General features: G+C 33.8%; 2 protein-coding genes and 1 long non-coding RNA gene across 5 annotated transcripts in view; 2 read left to right on the plus strand and 1 right to left on the minus strand.

The window, feature by feature from the left end:
- Positions 1 to 4,918: 4,918 nt before the first annotated feature.
- Positions 4,919 to 6,548, minus strand: LOC112010891 (aspartic proteinase PCS1). Its single transcript, XM_024043268.2, has one exon. The coding sequence runs from the start codon at positions 6,365 to 6,367 to the stop codon at positions 5,054 to 5,056; it is 1,314 nt and encodes a 437-aa protein (XP_023899036.1). The 5' UTR covers positions 6,368 to 6,548; the 3' UTR covers positions 4,919 to 5,053.
- Positions 6,549 to 12,053: 5,505 nt separating this feature from the next.
- Positions 12,054 to 13,771, plus strand: LOC136066778 (uncharacterized). Its single transcript, XM_065771620.1, has 4 exons — positions 12,054 to 12,372; positions 12,498 to 12,723; positions 12,819 to 13,493; positions 13,575 to 13,771. The coding sequence occupies exons 1-3, from the start codon at positions 12,054 to 12,056 to the stop codon at positions 13,486 to 13,488; spliced, it is 1,215 nt and encodes a 404-aa protein (XP_065627692.1). The 3' UTR covers positions 13,489 to 13,493; positions 13,575 to 13,771.
- Positions 13,772 to 21,919: 8,148 nt separating this feature from the next.
- LOC136066770 (uncharacterized) overlaps positions 21,920 to 26,608 on the plus strand; it is an 11,430-nt gene continuing 6,741 nt past the window's right edge. Inside the window, exons 1-2 of one of the 3 annotated variants that reach the window (XR_010628252.1) lie at positions 21,920 to 22,063; positions 23,067 to 23,145. This is a non-coding gene — a long non-coding RNA (uncharacterized LOC136066770). Of the gene's footprint in view, positions 22,064 to 22,812; positions 22,958 to 23,066; positions 23,146 to 26,608 lie in introns of those variants that run through there. The other 2 variants (XR_010628253.1, XR_010628251.1) reach the window with 2 other exon arrangements.

Raw genomic sequence — 26,608 nt, forward strand, 5'->3', positions numbered from 1 at the left:
AAGCACCTGAGTCACCACTTGAGTGTCTGTCCCATCAGACACCCTCTCTGGTCTTATACGTCTTGGGTAACCAATTTTACACTTTTCAGGGGTCTTCTCTACATTAATGCAGTCAGGAAGTTTAGCTGCAGAACATTAAATGCGGTAATAACAGCTTTCTTCCTAAGATGTCTTAAGCCTTCTCTCGGTCTAATGCCTCCACAACGTCTATTTGTACTGACAGAACTTCCTAGGAGGTTCTCTTGCATTAGCAAGCCATTTATTCTTACCTCGGCTTTAGTCGGCCGAGGAGACGTTTATTCTCGGCTTGTCTCGCTGAACTTCTGTGGCCAAAACTAACTCTTTTATTTGCTAACACGGTTTCCAATGACAGAGATTCTTCTTGCTCAGATTAGGCTTTATCTACAACTTGGGCCATAGGCCCACTGTACAAATATATAATGAACTTCTGGACCTAATATTCCTACAACATGTAAATATCAACAACGCCCTTACATAATATGTCAATAGAATAAAAGTGATGTGTTTTACCTAATATTCAGGGGTCTTCTTTACATTAATGCAGCCATGAAGTTTAGCTGCAGAAATAAATGCGGTGGTGACAGCTTTCTTCCTAAGATATCTTAAGCCTTTTCCCGGTCTAATGCCTCCACAATGTCTATTTGTACCGATAGAACTTCCTAGGAGGTTCTCTTGCATTAGCAAGCCATTTATTCTAACCTTAGCTTTAGTCGGCCGAGGAAACGTTTATTCTCGGCTTGTCTTGGTGAACTTTTGTGGCCAAAACTAACTCTTTTATTTGCTAAACGGTTTCAAATGACAGAGATTCTTCTTACTCAGATTAGGCCTTATCCATGACTTTGCGATAGGTCTACTGTACAAATATATAATGAACTTCTGGACTTAATATTCCTACCACATGTAAATGTCAACAACACCCTTACATAATATGTCAATAGAAAAAAAGTGATGTGTTTTACCAAAAAATAAAGAAAAAGTGATGTGAAACTAAATAATTATTAGTGTGACAATAACCATTTTTTATGTTTTAAAATTTTGGTAATATATTTCTTAAAAAAAAAAAATCTATAATATACGTTATACCATGGTAATACTACTAGTAGAAATTTTTTATTTTCAGGATTGACTAATTAGTTTGTCAATTTACTTCTTAAATATGGAACTAAATATAGTTAGATTATAGATATCTTAGTCAACTAAATTGGGAGCCAAATTTGTCTTTTTTGTTTTTAATATATTTTATTTATGTTGAAGGACACTTGACGTGTTTTATTTGGATGCAATAAGGCGGCTATGAAAGTGGACAGTTGGCAGTCAGAAGAGTTGATAGCTGAGAAGTCAGAATCAGAGACCACTTTGAATTTTTTATGAATTCGGATTACATGCAGTGCAACCCAAGGAGGAATAATAGACCAGCACTATCTCCACCATTACTAAACAGTGGGTAGCAGCAGCCCCAATATACCTAATGCACAGGCCACAGATGGCACCCACAACCCAACTTGCCCCCAAAATAAATATATCCAAATATTCCCTGTCTTCTGCACCAACAAATCCATTGAGATTCATATAATATGCTATTTAAATTATTAAAAAATATATAGTTTTTTTATTTATTAATTTACTAAAGGCTTTGACCCTTTGTCAAAATACGCAAGTCGTCAAACTAGGGTTGCTGTCATGGAAAATAAAAAAAAGTTAATAAATGTTAGTAAAAGGTTAACTTGTGTTTTTAGAGTATTAATTAATAATTTATTTAAAAAAATTTTGATATTATTTTATTGAAAATGAAAAAATTATCAAAATATTAATTACTTTTTTTATTTTCTTTTTTATAAAAATTTTCTTTAACTGAATTATTAACTAATACTCTCAGGGCACTCGTTAGCATAGCCTTAAATACTATTCGTTTAAAAAGTTAATCAATTTTAATAAAAAAGAAAATTCAACTTTAACTAGTAGACTTAAGACTTATCAACCAGCCCAGATTATTATTAAAAAAAAAATTTATCAACCAATCCAACCTAAAGAAAGATATATATATATATATATATATATTTATACATGTATAAGTTATTTTGTGACTTTTTTTCATGATTAAAAATGTTATTTATGATTCACATAGAATATTTTAGTTACTAGATAAACCTTTTTTTTCTCTGTTTTTTAAGAAGAAAGACTGAAAGAAGTATTATTAAAAAACCCAACTAAATCAGCCAACCTTAGAGTTTTTTTTTGAGAAAGAAGATCAAGAGTTTTATTAAGTAAATCAGCCGTGATCGGCAAAAAGTACATGGGAAGTGGGAGGTACATCTTCCGTCCACACCAAAAAACCTCTAACATGTCTAACATGTTTTGCTAGGTTATGTGCTACAAAATTGCCATTTCGACCACATGTGAAAACTTAATGTTGCTCCCTGCTTCCAACATGGATTTTGCCGAGCTGAGGATGTGACCATATGGAGAGAAAGATTCATCATCAGACTGCAGTGATTTTATGATATTCATAGAGTCCCCCTCTAGTATAAAGGAGGTGAAACCAAGTCCCTGTGCAAAAGATATCGCTCTAGTTGTTGCCATAGCTTCGGTAATGTCCGGAGAAAATGGAAGACTTGCTTGCTCAGATAGAGAAGCAATTGCTTGTCCTCTGCTATCTCGAACAACAACTCCCAAATATAAGTATAAATATCATAAAATGTTCAAATTTAATAATCTTAAAATTATACAGCAAACATTTATGTTCCTAGCACTTCAATATTTAACTTTTATGCACTATTAATATGAAAGTGAATAAATTATTACGTAAAGAATTTGAATTCTTATTATTATTATATTATTATTATTATTTTGTATATCTCTTTAGTTAAAACTCTTACTTTATATATTTTTCTTAATCTCATTTTCATTAATAGGTTTGAGCACAGTGATAAAATTGAAAAAGTGTGTTTTTAGTAATTTAATGAATCTTGAAAAAAATGTAGAAATATATATATATATATATTAAAGTATAATATTAGGAGGAGACTACAATTCAAAATTTCAAACAATTGGTTTCTTCAGGCAGGCCGGAAACCCCTTCAATTCATCCCTTGTATTCACCAATTTTCCCTCCAAGACCAAATTTACCGCCTCATAAATGGGCCATCATTGCTTGTGTACTGAGGTGAGTTATGGGAATGGAAAATCCAAATATGTCAACACTCATAAATATTATTATGGTACACTTCTTTCCTGTACAGAAGCCCCAAGATACCTAACGCACACAGATCACAGATGGCACCCACAACCCAACTTGCCCTTAAAATAAATATATCCAAATATTCCCTGGCCTCTTCACCAACAAATCCATTGAGATATAGAATCTGCTGTTTAAATTAAAAAAAATTATATATTTTTTAATTAATTTACAAAAGGCTTTGACCCTTTGTCAAAATGGAAAATAACAAAAAGTTAATAAATGCTAGATAAATGTTAATGAACGTCTTTAGAGTATTAGTTAATAATTCATTAAAAAAGTTTTGATATCATTTTTATGAAAATGAAAAAATATTAAAATATCAATTACTTTTTTTAACTATGTGTTAATCAATACTATAAAGATACTCGTTAGTATAATCCTGAATACTATTTCTTTAGAAGGTTAATCAATTTTAATAAAAAAGAAAAATCAACGTTGACAAAATACACTTTAAGACTTATCAACCAGCCCAGATTATTATTAAAAAAAAAAAAGAAAAAAACTTATCAACCAACCCAACCTAAAGAAAGATATATATTTTTATTTTTTTTAAAGGTTTTTTTTTAATTTTTTTTTATACATGTATAAGTTATTTTGTAACTTTTTTTTTAATGATTAAAAATTTATTTATTATTCACATAGAATATTTTAGTTACTAGATAAACCTTTTTTCCCTCTGTTTTTTAAGAAGAAAGACCGAAAGTGAGAGTATTATTAAAAAAACCCCAACTAAATCGGCCAACCTTAGAATTAGATGCAAGTCATGCAACATATGTGACATTTTATGTAATTTTGGTTAATATAAGTGTATAATTCATAAAATGTTCAAATTTAATAATCTTAAAATTATCTACAAAAAAAAAAAAAAAAAAAATCTTAAAATTATACAGCAAACATTTATGTCCCAGCACTTCAATCTTTAACTTTTATGCATTAACGATACGAAAGTGTATAAATTATTACGTAAAGAATTTAGTTAAAGCTCTCACCTTATAGTATTATTATTATTATTTTTTTCTGAATCTCGTTTTCATTAATAGGGTTTGAGCACAATGATAAAATTGAAAATGGGTGTTTTTAGTAATTTAATGAATCTTGAAAGAAAATGTAGAATATATATATATATTAAAGTATAATATTAGGAGGAGACTACAATTAAAAATTTCAAACAATTGGTTTCGTTAGGCAGGCCGGAGACCCCTTCATCCCTTGTATTCACCAATTTTCCCTCCAAGACCAAATTTACCGCCTCATAAATGGGCCATCATTGCTTGTGCACTGAGGTGAGTTATGGGAATGGAAAATCCAAATATGTCAACACTCATAAATATTATTATGGTACACTTCCTGTACAGAAGTGCCAATCGAAACTGGCAATCTGCCATGCTTCTCTAGTAAAATCAACTCCTTAAATTGTTATATGTCATCAATGAATGCAACAAAACTAAGTGATAAGAATCTAATTTATTAGATTTCTTTCATTCATTCTTGAAATTCTATACTATATGGTCATGTTACTAATAGAAATTTTCTGTCTCATTTTAAGTATTCTAATTTTTATTCCTTCAATTATAGTTTGTCACGCATACTTCGTAAAATAAAACACCCTAAATTGGACATATCACTATGATTTTTTTTTTAAAGCCTAAAAGAAATAGATGATTTAAAACCCATTGTATTATATTATGTACATCTCTAAAATTATACCTTGGTTATAAAATAAACAAACTCCATTTATTTTGAAATGGAGCAAACCTAAAATCACAAACTTTGCCTTATATCTAGCAAATCACCTTAAACACCCAATCCAAGCTTTTGACTTGCAAGATCACACCTCACCTCAGCAAGTCCAACTCTAGATTTCACCAAATCAAACTCCATCCACAAATTCTGCTGATGATGATGACCAATCACAAAAGCCTCTGTGCCCAACAAGTCAGAGTTCCCAAATGTGAAACAATACACCGAATTCCCACCCTTCACCATACCGGGTACCCGATACATTAACCTCTCACCCGATACAACCATTTCGGCACCCCGAAACATCAAGCTTACTTTTGGCAACTGTGGCAAAATCGGCCGGTTCAAAGGGACCAAGTAGCACAAATCCATAGCTCCTTGGAAAACAAAGTTGGGATCGTTCAAAAGCGTTAGTATTCCCTTTGTTTGTTGCATGTACTCGTTCTTTAAAGCCGTGTAAACCGGTCCGAGAAGGAACGTGAACTGAGTGCCCGAGTCGACCATTGTTTGACCGGCACCGGTATGGTCCGGTACAAAAGCCGATTTCGGAAGCGGCAACACTTTTTCCGATACTTTAATCCCTTCGAGCTGAACCGTATACGCTACTCTATCAAAATACGGTAATGGGTCTGTGCTTAGAATCAAAGGAGTGTAGTTCAAAGGCTGTAGCCAGCTAAAACTCGCTTCTCCGAAAAGCAAAATACCGGACGAGTCACGACCCGATATGCAGTACGAAAATTTCGGAAACCCCATCTGGGTAATGAACGATAAGGACCCACGGTTCAGACCCATTATCCCGGTGGTCTTGGAGTCCTCATCGGAGTTGGAACTGAACCCGGTATCCATACACCCGAATATCGTACCGGGCCGTGCCGAGTTTCCGATATAAAAAGTTTCGGACGCAAGATTTCCTTCCATGGAGGAAGCGTCAGCATAGGAAACAGTTGCGTGGCAGAGTTTATTCTGGTCGCAGGAAGCGGGTATGGGCAGGGTTCGGGTCCGGGTTCTGCAAACGGGTGAGGAACATGGGGTTGGTGAATAAGACTTGGAGGAAAGTGGGTTGAATATGGAGTTGAAGTTTTGGGTTTTTTTGCAGTGTAGCCAAGAGAGTTCACTACCTGTGTCGAGGACCATGGTGACACTCTGTGGAGGCGAGCCAACGGTTAGTGTGACTGTTAAGGTAACATTGTGGTGGAAAGAGATTTTGCTTGTAGGATTTACTCTTTTTGGGACCAAACCATGTGGGAGTGTTTGGGTTTTAAGAGGTAATATGAGTGTTTTTTGTGTTGCACAAAGAGAAATATGAGTTTGGTTCATTATCAAGAAAATAATGAGATGAAGAAGAAGTAAAGATTGAAGATAGGCCATCTGAGAAAGAAGAAGAAGGAATGGGAGGGGTACGGGGATGTCAGTGGCTTTGGGTTTGGCGTGGTTTTGAAAGCTTTTGTTTGGTGGGAGAGAAATATCAGTCAGGGGGCCATATATAATATATGTATAATGTTTCTGTTGGGGTTACCTGTGTTTGTGACTTTTGAGGGGTTTGTGGGGAACCTTCTTTGTTCTTTTAAATAGTTGGGCTAGTGTATTTGTGGTCATGTACATCTTTGGGTGCTCACGATTTTGGATTGAGGACCATCACATACTTTTATGGTTGACCATATAAATGGAATTGCATGCACTATTAATTCCACTAATAATATATGGCCTTAAATGTCCACTATATTTGTCATTTTCATTTTTACTCTTAAAGTATACAGCCTTCGTTTCTTTAAATAAAAATATGGCCTTAAAATGTGCATTTCTATTTGCCACCTTATTTTACTCTTGAAATATAAGGTAAAACATGGCTTTCCAATCATATTTTCTTCTTTCGTACTTGTAGAGCAGATAATTTTGTAATTCATAATTTAGCTAAATATATCAAGATATGTTAATAGTGTTTTTGGTATGAATGGAGCATACTCCACCTCATCTCAATAATGTTTTTCTTGTCGGTTTTAGCTAATTTCTATTTATGAATGTGCGAAGTGCTTTTTCTCAAAAAGAAAAGAAAAGTATGCTACATTTTTTCATTAATTGTTTTTGTTAATTTATTGATTTGTGGGTTTGTCTTATAGATGTTTTGTACGTTTTCTTAAGGAAGTCTTGCTCACCACATATTTGATGTTTTATATGGTATGATCAACATAGTATATATATTTTTCACTCTTCAAGTCTATATCATATTGTGATTATGAGACACATGAATTAAGAATTCATTTTTCAACTTATTTGATCCTATGAGTTCCAATTAGTTCTAATGATAAAGTTTTTTGTTGTTGAATAAGAGTTTTGGAATTTGATATCCACTACACTAAAACTAATTGATGTTTTGATATGATGAAAAAAAATAATTANTTTAAATAGTTGGGCTAGTGTATTTGTGGTCATGTACATCTTTGGGTGCTCACGATTTTGGATTGAGGACCATCACATACTTTTATGGTTGACCATATAAATGGAATTGCATGCACTATTAATTCCACTAATAATATATGGCCTTAAATGTCCACTATTATTTGTCATTTTCATTTTTACTCTTAAAGTATACAGCCTTCGTTTCTTTAAATAAAAATATGGCCTTAAAATGTGCATTTCTATTTGCCACCTTATTTTACTCTTGAAATATAAGGTAAAACATGGCTTTCCAATCATATTTTCTTCTTTCGTACTTGTAGAGCAGATAATTTTGTAATTCATAATTTAGCTAAATATATAAGATATGTTAATAGTGTTTTGGTATGAATGGAGCATACTCCACCTCATCTCAATAATGTTTTTCTTGTTGGTTTTAGCTAATTTCTATTTATGAATGTGCGAAGTGCTTTTTCTCAAAAAAAGAAAAGAAAGTATGCTACATTTTTTCATTAATTGTTTTTGTTAATTTATTGATTTGTGGGTTTGTCTTATAGATGTTTTGTACGTTTTCTTAAGGAAGTCTTGCTCACCACATATTTGATGTTTTATATGGTATGATCAACATAGTATATATATTTTTCACTCTTCAAGTCTATATCATATTGTGATTATGAGACACATGAATTAAGAATTCATTTTTCAACTTATTTGATCCTATGAGTTCCAATTAGTTCTAATGATAAAGTTTTTTGTTGTTGAATAAGAGTTTTGGAATTTGATATCCACCTACACTAAAACTAATTGATGTTTTGATATGATGAAAAAAAAATAATTAGAAGCAGACATGATAAGTTGAAACTATCTTTCAAAAAAAAAAAAAAAAAACACTTATTCAATCTCTTATCTAAGATTTTTTTATACTACTTTCAAATGTTTATTTATTAGAGACCATTCAATTTATATGTTGATAAGCTTTTTCGTCTTAGATTCACACTTTTGTTGTACTTTGTAATTGAGTGATCAATTTGTTTTGTCATATGGACTAAGTTAAAATAATTCAATAATAAAATTTTAAAATATTTCCCGTAATTTTGTTGTGCTCTTACTTCTTTAGGCTCTTCTTTAAGGTCTTATAATCCCTTATCCGTCATGTCTTCAATGTGGTAATAATTTATGTTTATGGTACATGTGTTTCTTACTCTCTTATTTTTTGGGTAGTTGTTTATTTAAATTTATCAAATTTGTCATATTGAATTTGAACATTTTAAATTTTATTTGTTTCTAAAAGGCCTTCATTGGTTGTGATTGGAATGTCTACTAATTTTTTTCCCCTAATGAATGTCCACTTCCAATTCATGAATAAGTGAATCCCCTAAAAGAATCATATATCCCATGAGCCTAATTACTCACCATCAGCCCTCCCTGTTTTGTTGATGTCATCAGTAGAGATGACTTGTAGCCAAGTTGTTTTGTAGTTTTATTTTTTTCTTTTTCTTTTTCTTTTTTTCTTTTTCTCTTCGTTAATAAAAGTCTTAAATTCAAAAAAAAAAGTAAAAAAATGAAGAAGCAAAAGACAATAACAACAATCGCTGGTCAAAATTGTTCATCTACGTACTTAACAAGAAGGATAGAGCTGCTAGACCATTTCCTGGCCAATGGTGATTCTTCCTTTATATCATATAATTTAACAAAGCTATTAAGTGCAACGTATATGGATGATTAATCTCATAAGAAATTTCTTAAAATTATTCATTGAGTTTTGTTTAGTTCTCATATTTGTAATATTTTGTGAAAAACGTGGGGGAAAAGGTTAAGTTGTGGATATAAATTAATGATACAAAAAAGATATAAAACAATGCAAAGTTTAGATTTTGAGCTTCATATATTTATTATTTATTAATGCTTGTGAATCATTGTACCCAAAACCGATAATATTTGGGTAAACCGACAACTTATTTCTTAAATTGAGTTGTAATGATGAGCCTTAAGCTTTTGCTAGGTTCTATCATTATGCAGTTGATATTTTGATCTTTAGCATCAAATGTTTAGAACAACTTTATTTATTTATTTATTTTTCAATTTTTGAAAGAAGTTAATGTGTATTGTACAATGATTTTACTTTTTTATTTCCTCCTAAGTCAAATAGTAAATTTTTATGCTATATTTCTTTTAGTTGTAATGAATAATAGTGATATAAAAGACTTTAACAATATTTTGTTAACAATATACCACGCAAGGCACGGGCTAATGCCTAATATAAATAAATAAATCACTTGCTTAAAGCCTCAAACCTTTGTTTTATTTTCTTCGATTAACTTTGTTTCCAGCATATACCTGCTATGTCTCCAGCATATACCTGCTTTGTCTCGCATTAATTTCACATAGTATTATTGCATGTACAATTTTTGCAGTGACTTGTCTTTGTTGAGTTCCCCATGTTGGACGTTGCTACAACTCTAAAGCAGGTGCAGATTTTCTAAGTTACTCTATCAATAGATTTCTTTAAATCCTAACTACTCTTTTATGATTTAAGAGTTTAGATTGTATCATGTCAATATTCTACTATCAATACTCTTAACATAATAAAATAATGTTACAAACAAAACGATTAGGCCTCAAACCTTTGTTTAATTTGTTTTTATTAACTTTGTTTCTAGCATATACCCGTTTTGTCTCGCATTAATTCCACATAGTATTATTGCATGTACAATTTTTGTAGTGACTTGTCTTTGTTGAGTTCCCCACGTTACAACTCTAAAATGGATTCAGATTTTATAGGATACTCTACCAATAGATTTCTTTAAATCCTAACCACTCTTTTATGATTTAAGAGTTTAAATTCTGTCATGTTAACATTCTACTAACAATACTCTTAATATAATTAAATAATATTGTAAACAAAACAATTAAGATTATTGTTAATAGAATACTGATATGACAAAATCTAAACCATTAAATTATTAAAAAATGGTTAAAATTTAAAAAAGTTATTTGATAGATTACTCTAAAAAATTTACTAATATGGTTTATGAAGGAATAATTTACAACTAAACCCCAATTACTTTTCTCTATTAGTGGGTTCATGTGGACAAGGTTTTGTAATTACCGAGGGTGTAGGTAGCTAGCCTTTTATAAAAGGTCTTCTCTGGAAGGTACAGCTGGGGACAAAAAGTGGATGGTCTTATGAAAATCGGGAAGAAAGAACACAGCAAGGAAAGCAATCATATAATTGGAGATTGAGAAACTTTTATTTACGTCTTTGCACTCGTGGCTACTAAGTACATAATTGACTTCTTAATCAAAACTTCTTAATCAAATTAGTTGTGTGTCATGTTGGAGACCGTGACACATTGTNGTTCATTGATAATCAAGGGTTACAATTGCTGGAGCTACAACCATGTAAGGTACCCTTTCTCTCTCCTGTTTTTCGATCCCCTCTATCAGAGGTACCCTTCCCTTATATAGCATTGCCTTCTTACATCTCCTCCGTCCATTTGTTCGTCATCCAGGCACCCACTTGAGTACATGTCCCATCACCCCACTTTTAGCCTTATGCGAGTGGCGGTAGCTGAGAAAGCACTGTTCAGGGGTCCTATCCACATAAATGCGGCCAGGAAGGTAGGTGCAGTGCATTAAATGCGGTGGTTGAAGTATGCCTCCTTGATATTTCTCTGTTGTCGTTATCTCTATGTGTGTCCGAGGTCCTTCTCCCCCTTGACACTTGTCAAATAGATCACTTGAACCTCCCATACTCGTGTTTGATCAAACCTCTTCGGATCCGAGGACGCATGACTACTCGGACATATGAGTATCTCCTCGGATGGTATACGTGCTCATCCCAGGCGTCCCCCATTGGCGTGGGCTTCCGACTGAAGGCCTTATCTCCTCGGATGAAGAGTGTTCCTCATTCAGGGCCTCGGGCCCAATAAGTTGGGCTGGGTTTTTCTCCCCCACATTAGCCCCTCAAAATTGTAGTTTTTCGTACGCATCCGAAGAGAAAAAGTAGGATTTTGACTTCCCCTGGGGCAAAAGCTTGTAAACAGGCAAACTTGAATTGACACGTGTATAAGTATAGGCACTGCTGCTTCATTAATGTCGCTGCGGCTTCCTTATTCCCCAGGCGCCTCATTAATTGCACCAGGTGACGCTTCGCCCTTCCTATCCAACGGTGATTAAATGATCCAACGGCTGAGGTTGTTCTTCGAAATTTGGGCGGGAGTGCCCCTGACCCCTCGTTTGACCCCGTATAAAGCTTCAGAGGACATTATTTCTTCTTCACTTCGCGAATCTTCAGACGCTCCAGAGAGAACAGACGCACCGCTCCGTCCAAAACTCCCAATCGCTGCTTTCAGGCTTCCTGAGAGCCATCAAAAACCTTCCCACAAGCCTGAAATCCTCTCTCCGATTTAATCCCGGTGAGTCATCGTTCACCAAATCTTTTAATTTTCTCTTCGGCCATCAGTGTCAACTGAGCATCATGGGAAAACTCGAATACATGGTGGATACCCCTGAGCGTTTAGAAGCATTTAGGTCCACGTACCACATTCCCCCAACGTGGGTGTGAGGTACTGCCCCCAGAAAAAATTCTAACGGACCGGGAGACGGGAGAAGTAGTTATTCCTCTTATCGCCTTCAAAGAAGGGGGATGACCATCCCCATGGGTCCCATTACTACTAGCTATCTCCGAAACCATAGGATCACTCCCTGGCAGTGCGCGCCCAACATGTTTAGGATTCTAGGGGCCATTGAACACCTTAACCTCCACCTAGGATTGGGCCTCACCTGGCTCGATGTAGTGCATCTGTACGAATGCCACAGCCAGCAAGACGCGGGGTACTACTTAAAATCCCGGTCGGACGTGGTCAGGCTCATTTCTTGCCTCCCCAAATCCAACAAAGGGATGAAAGACGACTATGTGATCGTCTCGGGTGCATGGCATGACGGCCATCACTGCCCGACTAAGCGTGGAAAGCCAGGTGGGCCATGCTAGATTTAGGCACACTAACCATAGGCTTAGAGTCCTTGTATTTTAATCGTTTTCGGTTTCCTTTGTGACACTGTTTTTGAGTCCCTAACATAGCTCTGCTGTGCCTTGAAACAGATAAAAACCACGTATCTCCTCGGCTAAGCCTTACGAACGTCGCCGCCCTCAACTTCCTGTTGAGATCTGAGATTTTCGTGAGCGAAGACGGACAGCTCCGATCAGCACCCCTGATTCTGGGCTACACAGGATATCCAAAGGGTTACCAACCGGTCGGCAACGCAATTGTTCAGGGGGACCATCGCCTTGCTCGTATTGACGTTGGTTGGAAGGGTTTTTTGGCTCCGTATGATCTAGAACCCGTACCACACCCACGACCCCAAGCTATACCTCCTCTCGTCCAACCACTCCAGCAAGTCCCTCTCGTACAGGCAGCTGAAGGCGAAGGGTTGGCTCTTCCACCTCCTCGCTAGAGGAGCAGATTGATAGATTCAAGTTTGAGGGCGAGGATTCAGGAGACGTTCGAGTGATAGAGGTTTCGGACGCCGAGGAGGGTTCCGACAAGCACTCCGGCGTTCAACTTAATTTGTTAGCTACCGTTTCTGAAAGCTCCTCGGACGACAACATGGACTTGAGGAGTTTGATGAAAGGTAGGGGGAAAAAGCCCGAGCAGAAAGGGGCTGGAACATCAAAAGTAACGGTGACACTGCCTCCAGCGCCTGCGCAGGTTCCCGACCCAAGTCTGAAGCCCAATCCAGACTTGAAGAAGAAGAGACAACACTCTGAGGTCGGAGAAAAACAAGTGCCGCTAGACAAAGGGGCTAAGCAGCAGAAGGTGGACAACCGAGCACACAGGGCCCAGTCTGTCGAAAGTCGAGAAGAGGTTTTCGTGGCAGACGTCCGCCGAGGGGAGGACCGCGAATCTGGTCCCCCAGATTGGAGCTGGATGGCGCTCCAATCCTGTGGGACACTTCCCTCAGGAATTATGATGGAGGGAGGGCAGGCTATGTCGCCGAGGCCTTGCAGCAACCACTCCTCCTCCCCCACGACATGGAGTCCTACAGGCGCTTCAACCCGCAGGAGCTCTTCATGTCCCTTAAGAGGGACCTAGCCATGGTGAGTGCGCCACTTATGAGTTGAAGTTTTATACCTAATTGGTTTGTTTCTCTTTTTAACATTGAAAGTGTTGTCGTGTAGGTTACTCAGCAAGTCTACGTGGCTGAGGGTTTGAGCAAGGACTCCTGGGTCAAGGCCCAAGCAGCAAACCAGTCCTGGCTTGAGGCGGAGGCATCCCTTGGGAGGCTGAAAGAGGAGCATTCTAAGGTGTCTGAGGAGCTCAAAGAGGTGATCTCCCAGAATAAGAGCCTTGACGCCGGGCTTAAAAACGCTGAAAAACAAGCCGGAGTTGTAACCCTTGATTATCAATGAACAACTTCTCTTCGGACAGAGTACTCATTAGTCCGAGAGCACATTAATTCAACTTCTCTCATTGGTGTTGCTGTTTAATACTGTAATTTTCATTATTTGCCTAGCCCTTTCGCCCACTCTCTACAAAATTTATTGTTTTGGGCTCAGAGGGTTCCAAATCCATACCTCCTTGGGCTTGGGCCGCAAAAACTGACCCTACAATTGGCGCCGTCTGTGGGAAAGAGCTTGTGCAAGAGTGAAAACAACAGTTGATGATGATATAATACTGGTAGCAATTAGAAAAAAAAAATTGTTTATAATTTGATTTTTTTTTTCAGTTAATAAATGCTCTTAAAGTATTTTTTAATGGATAATTTTAGAAAAAAATTGATACTACTTTTTTGATAAATATAAAAAACTGTAAAAATAATTAAAAATTTTCTTTTCTCCTAAAAATTTATAAAAGTAATTTTTAAAGAAATGTCTTTAAAAAATTCATTAATATTTTTATTTTATTTTTATATGGAGTTTACAATTTGCCACACCCAATGTTTTCTCACAATCTATCCGAGCTGGAAAAATACTTTGATAGTCAAGGAGTGGCGTTTTAAGCTCTCACAAATAGGAATTGACCTCACACATAAATCCCCCATGGAGCCCACCTCTTTGTGAGATTCTGACCCATATAAGTATTGCCCATCCAAGCAAGTGTCAAGCATTTACTATATGTATAAACTAATATAATAATGAGAAAGAAAAACCAAAACCTTTCCGCACGATTTGAATCTCAAACGGTTCAACATAATGAGAAAGAAAAAACCAAAACCTTTCCACACGATTTGAATCTCAGACAGTTCAACATAACGAGAAAGAAAAAACAAAACCTTTTCTTACTTCAAACTTCAAACTTCAAAGTAGCGTCAACGACCTTTTTCAATCTATTCATCCCTTTAAGAAGAAAACAAAAAAGGACCTATTAAAACTTTGAGATATAGGTGGATTTTACAAAATATAAAAAATTGCTTTGAGTCCTAAATTCCTAATTACACACCAACATCAAATTGACAGTAAATTTCACTGCAATTACTAGAAGAAAAAGTTCAGTACTGTAATAAATTGCTTGATTTTTAAATCTAAGGCAAATATAATTAAAAATTTGTAAAACTTAAATTCATAAACTATGAGACAGCAAAGTCCTAGAATGCTTATTTTTCTACAACAAGAAAAGTATTGTCTACACGTTTCACGTGTGCAAGCCAAAGTAACAAAGGAAATTGCCAACCCTTTTAGTCTATCATTGTCGATCTCACATCCAAATATTAATGCTACCATTGTCATTTTTCTCAATTATCAAGCACATTGATGGCATAGAAAACCACGTTCAAAGCAAAAGACAAAGGCTATGCTGGCACCACCGATTTCACAATTTGATGTCTTCCTAAAATTTCAGCAATGTAGCTGTGAGTTTGCATTTGATCCATCACTTGGTTTTACTTTTCCGGTTTTAGTTTTCGTGTCCAACCACAACTCTCTTTTTCTATGCATCAATAGTCATACCAATTATCCATTAGTTTCTCCATAGCTTGAATATGATAGGGACCAATTTTAATGATCCAAAATGAGCAAACCTATATAGCAGTTCCCATACTGTAGGCTTTGAAAATTTTCATTGTCATACTCATACATCAACAGTCATGGCAACTGTCTATTAGCTTAGTTACTCACAGCTGGACTAAGAGATATGGGACCATCCAATGATCAAAATGACCTAAGTGACAAGTCCCCCATCTCTACATAATGTTTGAAAATGTCATATGATGACATTTGAAGTAGGTATGAACCGATCAATTTCATAATTTAGTAGTAGTCACTCCCTAGTGGATGATGGGCCAAAGGACATGGATTTTAGATAAGTTTGTTTTTGTGTTCTCACAATCATGAAGAACCATGCATATATGCTTTACATATATAATATGCTTCAGGTTCATTTTTTTAAAAAATAGGATATTTGGCTAGCATTTTTTCGCTGTGTTGTATTAAGAAATAGGAGATGGAGAAGTCAAATATAAGAAAAAACAAAGGAATTGGGTGTGCTTTCACAATCAAAGTCCCCCCTTAAGTGAATTTATTCATGCAAAGTTTGATGTGAGTTTGGATTCGTGGCAATCGTAACACGGTTTTAATTAAGACCCCACAAATGGCAGTGTCCCACACCATTACATTTCTTCCATTTTAATAAAGTTTGTTAGCTTGATAGAGGCATGTCGATTTTGCTAACGTTGAGAATTTTCATTTGTTGGAGGTGGGGAGGCTTGGAACTCTATTATTACTCCAATTATACACAACCAACCGGTCAACTTTGATCAACATTATTGAAGTTTAACGACAACTTAGAAACTATCCTACATACAAAATTCCCTTGCGGAATGTGTATTATAGGAAAAATTATTCTATAACCTGTAATATTTTTTTGGGTGATGAAGATTATTTTGCACTTATTGTATAGAAAAGGGAGGAACGAAAGTAAATCAGTAAATGTTGTAATTTGAAGAAAAGAAAAGATGAATGAATAGATAGATCTAAGTAAATTTTTTAATTTGAACACTTGTAGAAAAGGATGGATGAATGATATGGTGTAAATGTTGTAATTCTGAAATCAAAAATACTTTTTTTTTTTGGGAGAAAAAAAATACTTTTTTTTTTTGGTTGCCAAAGTTCAAATTAAACTCATTAAGTTTGGGTGAATTGTCTTCTCATCCATAAAGTTTTTTCTATGTCATTATTATTATCCTTGACAAGTTGAGTTCAACTATTCAATATTCGACTTCGGCTCAACTCGATTGCATATCTAAGAGTATTCATAGCAAAAGTGTTGAAAATTTTAGTTTTTAACAACTCAAAAAACTATTTTTTCTATTTTAAATTTTTAATACATTATTTTACAATACATTCAGCATCAAAATATTAAACACTATACACCATACCCTATTCTTTTACCTATTCATTTAAATATTCTTTCTTTTACCACTCAACTCTCTCTCTCTCTCATTTAAATAACGTTTTTTGTGTTTACCATCTACCTCTAATAAACTGTCATTTTTGACAGTTTACTGTAGCTAAGTATTAAAAACATTGTATGACAACTCAAAGTTATAAGTCATGTGCTTTGTTACACATGGATAGGTGGTTTTATGAGTCACCATTTGGGATGGATGTGATTCCTCACTATTAGTTGAGAGGAAAACTCTCTCATTGAGTGCACCTATTAGCTACTTTCTTGGGTTGGATGAGTTATAAAGCCAAAAACTTTGTGCACGTGTGGGCTGAATGAGCTCAAAGGTTTGTTAAAATGCCATCTATATATCCTGGTCTCGGTTAAAACTTAATAGTGAGTTTGGGCTTTATTGCATGGTTTTATTATTTTGGGCATATTGTTATATTACCAACTAATGTTTCCTGTCCACATTACATATTAGCAAACAAATTCACGTAGGTTGGAGGTGATTTTTTTTTTTTTTTTTTTTTGTTTTTCAGCCTTCTGCAATTTCGTTTTTGTGATTTGGGATTTCTTGGATTTGGGATATGTTTATTGTGCTATTGATTTTCTTAAGTTGGTCCTTCCCCTATTGCCTTTTATCTTTTTATCATTTCCATCACATGTGATGTGACATTATTTTGTTGGACTTTATAATTTTATAGATGACAATGAATAGAATGACCAATTTGACAAGCATGTTATATTTTGAGGTTTAAAATGTCAAAAACAAAACTCACTTTTAGAATGAAAGTGGCATTTAACCCAAACATTTTAATGAAAAACTTGAATTTTAGTTTATATATATTTTTTTCTTGGATTTGGGATATGTTTATTGTGCTATTGATTTTCTTAAGTTGGTCCTTCCCCTATTGCCTTTTATCTTTTTATCATTTCCATCACATGTGATGTGACATTATTTTGTTGGACTTTATAATTTTATAGATGACAATGAATAGAATGACCAATTTGACAAGCATGTTATATTTTGAGGTTTAAAATGTCAAAAACAAAACTCACTTTTAGAATGAAAGTGGCATTTAACCCAAACATTTTAATGAAAAACTTGAATTTTAGTTTATATATATTTAAAAAAAATATATTAAAAGTTTGATTATTTATATTGAGTTTGATGTCAGTTTGCCTAACATATTAAGTTGAGCCCAAGCTACTCAATTTTTTGACAAGATCAAGATGTATGCGAGCACAACTCAAGCTCAAACAGAGTTTAAAGATTTTATTATTCTTGTTAGGTTGAGTTTGACTATTCAATATTCAACTTAATCTGGCTTAGCTCGATTACAACCTTAAGATTGCACATCTAATAGATTATCAATATTAGTTAACAACCTTGAGTAACAATTCAAACAAGCATTTACGAGTATTTTTAGTCATATAACCTATTTTGAGTCATGTGACTTATTTTATTTTATTTTAATAAAAATTTCATACGATGGATTGGAGAAAATTTAAAGAAAAACCCTGTCCTTGCGTGCACCCATTAGCTGCTGTCTTGGAACTCGAAAGTTGTGACTTATGAGCCATAAACTTTGTGCAAATGAGTATGGACTGAAATTTGAGCTAAAAGGTTTGTTATGACTTACAAAGCAATCTGTAACCTTGCGCTTGGTTAAAAGTGATTTTGGGCTTGATTGCAGTATTTTATTATATTGGTCTTGTTATTATCCCACATACTATTGCTTCCTGGTCCACCTTGTACATTAGAGAGACAAAGAATTAAGGTTGGTCGGGTGTGAATGTTTGCATTTTTCAGCCCTCTGCAATTTGGTTTTTACAAGTTGGGCTTTCGTGGAATTTGGGCTTGGCGTGTACTGTTGGTTTTATTAATATGGTTTTCTATTCTAGTTTACGAATTGCATTTTTTTAAGCAGAAGATAGGGTGTGGACTACTCTCCGAGTGTGTGCAAAGAATTCTGCAGATAATAAAATGAAACCTTAAGATTTAATGAGTATCTTAGACTTATAAGTTATTGTATAGTAATAATATATTGGGCTTGTATCTGGCTGGTTTTCCAACCATGGCTTTCACAATTCTAACATTGTTTGTCTCTTTTCAAAGAGAGGAGAGAAAGAGAGCCCCAGCTAAATGACAGTAACTAACAGGTGATTCAAAGACTTTGTAGAGAAAGACTTGCGTCCTATGTTACGAGATGTGGTTTTGATTTGCTTACATCTTGGCTGTAATGAAAACTCCACGCTAATAATCCAAACCATAATGACTGGTGTGCGTTTGTGATGAGCTGAATTTTTCAGCTTATCTTCACTTTCAGTTTATTTTTGCTACTATTAATGGGTCTTACTTACTATTCAGCTAACTCAGGGACGGAACCAGGATTTGAATCTAATGGGGGCGAAAGCATGAACAGAAAAAATTTCAAGTGACAGGGTTTGTTAAAAAAAAAAAAAAATCACGGTAGACAAAACAATTGCACTTTATTACCATAAATATTTAAGTCAAAAAGGAAATAATATGAACCAAAAAAGTTGAAAGTTACAATATGATATTCAAACCTTTTCGAAGAAGAATAAAAAAAGAAGAGGACTTCGGATCTCCAAATTTTGAATAATTGGAATTAATATGTTAATTTTATCACATTGACCAACTCACTAATATGATAAATCCATACTTTTGGATGCAACTAAAAATCATACTAATGAAGTTTTCAAAACTTTGTTTGAGGATTTTAAAAAATTGAGATTTTAATATTAAGAGTTGGCAATGCTACATCATCAATATTGACTTCTAAAAGAATTTTGCATTTTATCTTTTGAAAAAAAATTAAATATTGTAATTAACTTTCCCATAGTTTATAAATCAATTAAAAAGTTATACAAATTATTGTCACCTCCGTAAGGGATTTTTTTTTTTCTATGAGATTTTTTTGGTTGAGTTATTCAATTATGATATTGGTGATTTGTGGATTTTTTGTTATATTGTATTTGGACTATGGAGGGGCCATGGGTTCAAAGAAAGGGTTAAGTGATTAGTTTCTTTTGGCCTATTTGGACTAATCCAAAAATTTGAGGGGGACCAACTATAAACTCTAAAATATGGGCATACCAAAAAAAGAAAAAAGCTAATTTGAAAAGAGGGGGAGGGGGGGGGGGGGCGCAATGGCCCTCCCCTGCCCTTTAGTAGATCCGTCCCTGAGCTAACTTTTACCTTAATTTGCAATACTTTCAATAAAAAAATTTCAGTTTCAATTAAATAAGTTGTTCCCAAACGCATGCCTCACATGATAGTGGATCCAAGGCCGGCTCAATAACTTTAGGGGTTTTAGGCGAAATTTTAAGTGGGGGTCTTTTTTAATATTTAATTATTTATTAAAATTTTTTTATTTAAAATATATTTTTCTTACTTTTTGATATGCAAAATTACTAATTGGTTATTGCAAATTTTCTAAAACCATAACCACTTTATACTTTAAAGTCTAAACCTATACAAATAAAAATTAATATATTACATGGTTCAATAAATTAGTATATATATATATATATATTTTTTTTTGTAAATCAAGATCATAACATTAAAACTAAGCAGGAACAAGTCCATTACAAAAAGAAGTGTCAATTATCAGCAAGAAGGAGGCCAACCACCATAGGCGGTGGGCACAAAAAAACAACAAAATTAGAAATGGAGCTCTCCCCAAATCTTGCTAGCAAGTTCGTGCATTGATTAGCCTCGCAGAATGTGTGCACAATCCTCTTGTTGGGAATGACAGCTAACAATTTTCTGCAATTAGATAGTAGATGTTCCATTAAAAGGATTGCCTTATTATTGTTCATTAGCATGACAATACTTAAGGCGTCCAATAAATTAGAATTACTGTAATACAATTGAGTTGATATGATATATATCAAATTATTAGTTAGTGTGATAATTTATAATAATTTATAAAGTAAAAGCTTGCATAAAAAGAATATATATATATATATATAGACTAATTTGAGTGGGTATACATAGGGTGTGGGTGTGGCCCGTGTGGGTGAGTTACTGGGTTAGTGAATGTGTAGGCAATGTAGCCGTGTGGGTGGGGGCTAGCTAATAGCTGTGCCTGTATGCAGAGATCTCTTGCACTTGCGCAGTAGTTATGAAATATTTTTCAACTTTTTTAGATTATAAAATATTATATACTAGTTCTATCAGGCTATCATTCTATCAAGTTGTGTGCAGTGTGCACTGTAACTGCAGAGAAGATGTGGCATTTTTAATGCATTTTATTGATCAATAAAAGGATTAAAAAAATTTATTTTTGTAATTAAATTATATAGATAAATATATTAAATATATAATTTTTTTTTACAAGTGAGGGTTTTCTTTTATTTAGAGGCTTTAAGCGATTGCATCAATTACATCCATTAGTCAGCCAGCCCTAATCGGATCAATCATCAAATATGTGGGAACCAGTCAACAAGCAATGGAATCCACCCTTCATGAAATTGAAATATAGTGGACTAGACCCAGCCAACCTTATAATTTCTCCAAATTAATTGAAACCAACAAGGGAATTAATGATATCTTGGATTGTATGACTAATTTTCAAACCAATTACTTTCTTGCTAATACGATGTAAAAGTTCGGTTGAGGAGAAAGAAAAAAAAAAAATCCAACGAAAAATACTGTTAGACAACAATCATCCAAGGTACTTTTATTGCCAAAAATACTGCACTTGAACATATTTACATAGACAGTAAAATATTATATTCTTGGTTAAACTTAACTCTTTATGTACCATACAGGAAAATAATAGGTCATCTCATAAATTGCAATAACTCTGATCTCCCTTGTGCAATGCTATTCACATTAGGTGAGCAAGCTTGTGAGTTTGTAGTTAAGCAATTTTAAATAATTTTGACTTTTAAAAAATCTGATTGGGTGATTTTTTATTGTGTTTAAACTTTTAAATGAGAACTATATGTGTGATATAGGAAACAGAGTAGACACCTAATTTAATGGCATGGATTACATATAAAGGCCTCCAAGGAAATACTCTTTTAATTATTTCTCTATCTAATCATGAGGGTGGATAAGCTTAAAAGAAAAAAAGGAGGAGGAGTCCAAATAAGAAATCCTTAAATAATAGTACAGAAACACCATTAAATTGAAAGAGACTGAGAGAGACTAAAAGGAGTTGATTAGGCGCAGAAAGAAAAATCCGAGAAATCAGACATAAACTACATATACCCCATAGTTTTCGATCAAGAAAAAAAAAGAATAGAAAAGGTAAATTCTATCCACTACTAATACAAAAACTCTTCGTTCCCAGTTCCTTTCAAANCAGTAAAATATTATATTCTTGGTTAAACTTAACTCTTTATGTACCATACAGGAAAATAATAGGTCATCTCATAAATTGCAATAACTCTGATCTCCCTTGTGCAATGCTATTCACATTAGGTGAGCAAGCTTGTGAGTTTGTAGTTAAGCAATTTTAAATAATTTTGACTTCTAAAAAATCTGATTGGGTGATTTTTTATTGTGTTTAAACTTTTAAATGAGAACTATATGTGTGATATAGGAAACAGAGTAGACACCTAATTTAATGGCATGGATTACATATAAAGGCCTCCAAGGAAATAGATGCCAAAACAATTTCCATTGAATCATTATCGGTGAACTTGACTTGTTCATTCAGCTTTTTAAAGCTATTAATAAGTGACATATTCTTATTCATGTGATTCAATGACATAGATGACACACCAAATCATTATAATTTATTGTAGGGAATGAATGTTGGGTTTGATCTTGCACATGTTCTTTGGGTGACAAAACAAATAATTATGATGCTTGCATGAATTTTCTTGGTAAGTTTTTAACAAATGATGTAAAGTTTTTCTTTTGCCTTTACCAAGTTCTTAAGATATAACCTTGGGTTTTTGAAATATGTTTAGGTATGTGATTTTGATGCTATCAATGCTATGAGACATTGTTAAAAAAAAAAAAAGGAGGAATCCAAATAAGAAATCCTTAAATAATAGTACAGAAACACCATTAAATTGAAAGAGACTGAGAGAGACTAAAAAGAGTTGATTAGGCGCAGAGAGAAAAATCCGAGAAATCAGACATAAACGACATATACCCCATAGTTTCCGATGAAGAAAAAAAAGAATAGAAAAGGTAAATTCTATCCACTACCAATACAAAAACTCTTCGTTCCCAGTTCCTTTCAAAAACTCCTCGTTTCCAGTTACGCCAAAACGACCTTTGTGCTTTTTGATTTTTCCAGAAAAAGAATCAGAAGAAGGAAGATGAAGCCGACTCAAAAGAGTTCCCTCCGACTTTTTGATTAACAATGCCTCCGACAGGTTCCTATTCTTTCTCTAACTTTTTTTTTTTCCCACAAATTTAAAGTATATGTTTTCTCAAGGTGGCTATTTTTATTAAATATTTTCGGTAAAGGGTTTGTTTGAATTCTTCTCTTTTGGATTTAAATCATTCAATTCCTTCCTCTGCAGCAATAAAGTGGAATCTTTCTACAATCTAGAGTCTCTAATTTAATCAAAGCAAAAGTATTAATTAATTTTCTTAATATTCTCTTCGATTTTGGTTTGCTGTCAACTTATGAATTTGGATTCATAAGCCTTTTCCTCTCTATTCGTTAAAATCAAGGAAAACCCCTCACGATATGAAAATCCTACCTCAGTTTTAATGGCCTCTTACCTGTTCTGTTTTTTTTGCAAGGGCGTGTGAAATTGTGGGATTTTAAAATCTGATAGTATATTATTCTTTATACTAAGTTTATTACTTTGTAGATTTTAGTTGATATTTTTTTAAAAGAGGCTTTTAAGTCTTGATTTTGTTGTTTTTGATGTTGGATTTAATGCGTTTAAATTGTGAAATCTGAAAGTACAATAGTAAAAGGAATTGCAGCCAGTTCTAAAGTTTTGTTTTTTGTTTTTTTTTTTCAAATTTCAATTACGTTTGTTAGTTTACTTTGCTAGATGGGAATCTATATTGGATAGATGAAATCAATCATTGTAGAGAGTAGATTGAATCAATTAATATTAGATTTCTGATTCAATATTTTGGTTTCTCTGTTTGTGTTTGGCTTTTGGTGGGCATCCAAATTGGCATATACATTGAATTTATATGTATGACTTTGAAATTTTCATTGTAATGTGGCAATTGTGGAATGATAAGGTAATGGGGATTAGTTATGAATCTTATGATCATTGGCAAAGACAATTGTGAAGAAGGCTTTAGCCCTTTAGATTTGATTTATTAATATTCTCCAGGTTTTTTTCTTTCTTACTCTTTTTCAATGCTTGATCTGTTCTTTTTTCCTCCTATACATGATGCTTTTTTTTCCCCCCCTGGTTTATCTATCATTGATTTTTCTATCTGTGTATAGAGCAGAAAGTAGATAGGCAATCTGTCACTAACATAGGTTTTATTACCTTTTTAGGACTTCACTTTTCTTATATGAGACACATTGTACTTTTTTTCTATTTGTTTTTAGGACTTCTATTACTTCTGTTAAATACCTTTTCGCACTGAGCTTATTTTAAAATATTTTTTATGCCCTTTTTTTAGTGTATACTGCCATGAACATGATCATGAAGATTAGTTTTCTAGTGTTTATTAATTATATATTATTGAATCACACTTAATACAGAATACCACTTTGGCCTTCAAATAGTGACATGCATTGATCTCAAAACCGATATGGTTTATGTATATTGTTTACCTAAAATATTTTTTTTTTTCATTTTTTTCCTCTGATTTTTAATTCAGTTAATTCTTCATTCTGCAGCCTTTGAAATGATTTGGTTTTGCTTGGAATATTTGGATTTGTTTTTTTAGTGTACTCCAAACTTATTATTCAAAGGCTACGATATTTAGATTGTTTTAATAGTTGGGCTTCTAATTAAGAGATGGGTTCAAGTTACACCTGGTGTAACTCCATAAACGTTGCACCTTTTTATAGCCATTGATTTTCATGAGATCTAACGGTTAAAAAGAAAACAATATTATCTACATCGTTATTAAATACTTACCTGATTAATAGTATCTTCATTATCTCTCTCCTTATTAATTACATTTACAATTTCTCCAAAAAAAAAAAAAACATTTACAAGTATCCTAACTGGGAAGGTGGTAAGCAAAGGACAAATGTTACAGTTGGTTATGGTCCACCAAATGTGATGGATAAATCCCATAAAAAAAAATTATGATGGATAAATAAAGAGAAATAAGGAAGATAAACAAAGGGATTTGCAGGAAATTAATAATTTAATATTAATAGTTGTAAAACCAAACCTTAAATTGTTATCTCTACTCATCTAAAAAATAGGTGGATATCTCTTTGATTTTAAGACGATAAAAAATTTTGTGAATTATCTATCCATGATTTAAAATTTAGTTTGTCACTACACGGTCAGGTGCATCAATGGAGGTCAATTTGTGTTATTCTCTATCTCTCTTTGCATTTGAGATAGAAAACCTAGGAATTCCAATGTTTAAGAAGAGGGTAGAGAATAGAAACTTTGCAAAATTTCCAAGAAATGATCCTTCCTTCGCTATTGTATCTTTGAAACCTAAAAACCCTAATTTTAGTAGCAAATCTCATAGAGGATCAGCAAATATCAGCAGTTTGAGAGCCTCAAAATGTATGCCTTTCAGAGCGTTGAAAAAAGGTGTTGAATTATGAGATCCGGTCTCTATTTATAGAGACCAAGAAAACTCTAAGAAATAGCCCCGAAGTGTAGAACATGAATCGGGACTTATCCTTTTGAGATGTGTGATTTTCATTTGTTCCTTCTTGATTTGAATTTTATCAAGAAAAGTTTGATTGACAAAAGATTCTATTTTTGAGAAACATTTGTTTTGTTTTTTGTTTTTTTGTTTTTTTTTTTTTTGGGTTTGACTGAGTCAATGCCATGGTGGGCTGACTCCTTACGATTTCCCAATCATGTTTTGTGTTTTCACGTTTTTTCGAGGTCTCTCAGAGCTATGATTCTTGAATTAGAAGTTAGAATCCATTATATCATTCGCATAGATTTGGTTGCAGTAACAGAATCATGAGATTTGTTTAAAGAAGTTGGTGTACTGGTGGAGACTTTAAAGGAAAAGGATTAAGTTCTTCTCTACAAATAAAAAGGAAAAGTATTAAGTGTTGGGAACGATGAACATGGACATGTTTTTAAGGAAAATTAGCTAATTGACATTTAATGCCTCTATATTAATGATATCTTTAAGTGGTGTCTTTTTAACCGTTAGATCTTATGAAAATCAATGGCTATAAAAAGGTGTAACTCTTATAGAGTTATACCAGGTGTAACTTGAACCTAACTGATGCAGGACAACCGGAACGAAAACTAAACAATAGAAAAATAAAGGGATATGACCTAGGAGTCAGCACCTAGGCCTTGCTTGGAGTCAGCACCAAGCGGGAAAACCACTAGGAGTCAGCACCTAGGGTAGACCTGGAGTCAGCACCAGACCAAAGAAAGACCAAACGGCCATTGTTTTCATTCATCAAAAATCAACTATCTCCTCAAGGAGTACAATAAGTTGCTTATAAAGGATTGCTAAACCCTAGTTCTAATTGGCTAGGAAACCTTAATTGCCTTATTACAAAAATAACCTTACTTCTAAATTAAAATACTAAAAGCCCAATAAACTAATAGGACCTAAAACATAAAAATACAATGAGCTTGCAAACATAAATAATACTAAATAATAATCTTCTTGTGTCTCCCTCATCATTCTCCTCTGGTTGGAGAAAACTCGACCTCGAGTTCTAAAGTGTTGAAGGATTAGGATGCT

The sequence above is a fragment of the Quercus suber genome, unplaced genomic scaffold (assembly GCF_002906115.3).
Source record: "Quercus suber isolate HL8 unplaced genomic scaffold, Cork oak 2.0 scaffold_46, whole genome shotgun sequence".
Classification (NCBI taxonomy): Eukaryota; Viridiplantae; Streptophyta; class Magnoliopsida; order Fagales; family Fagaceae; genus Quercus; species Quercus suber.

Excerpts from the sequence above, each read along its gene's own strand:
- LOC136066778 (XM_065771620.1), top strand. The coding sequence starts at position 12,054 with ATGGGTCCCATTACTACTAGCTATCTCCGAAACCATAGGATCACTCCC. Across the intron at positions 12,373-12,497 it reads GACTAAGCGTGGAAAGCCAG|ATAAAAACCACGTATCTCCT; the intron begins GTGGGCCATGCT and ends GCCTTGAAACAG. Across the intron at positions 12,724-12,818 it reads TGGAAGGGTTTTTTGGCTCC|GCGAAGGGTTGGCTCTTCCA; the intron begins GTATGATCTAGA and ends AGGCAGCTGAAG.
- LOC112010891 (XM_024043268.2), bottom strand. The coding sequence starts at position 6,367 with ATGGCCTATCTTCAATCTTTACTTCTTCTTCATCTCATTATTTTCTTG.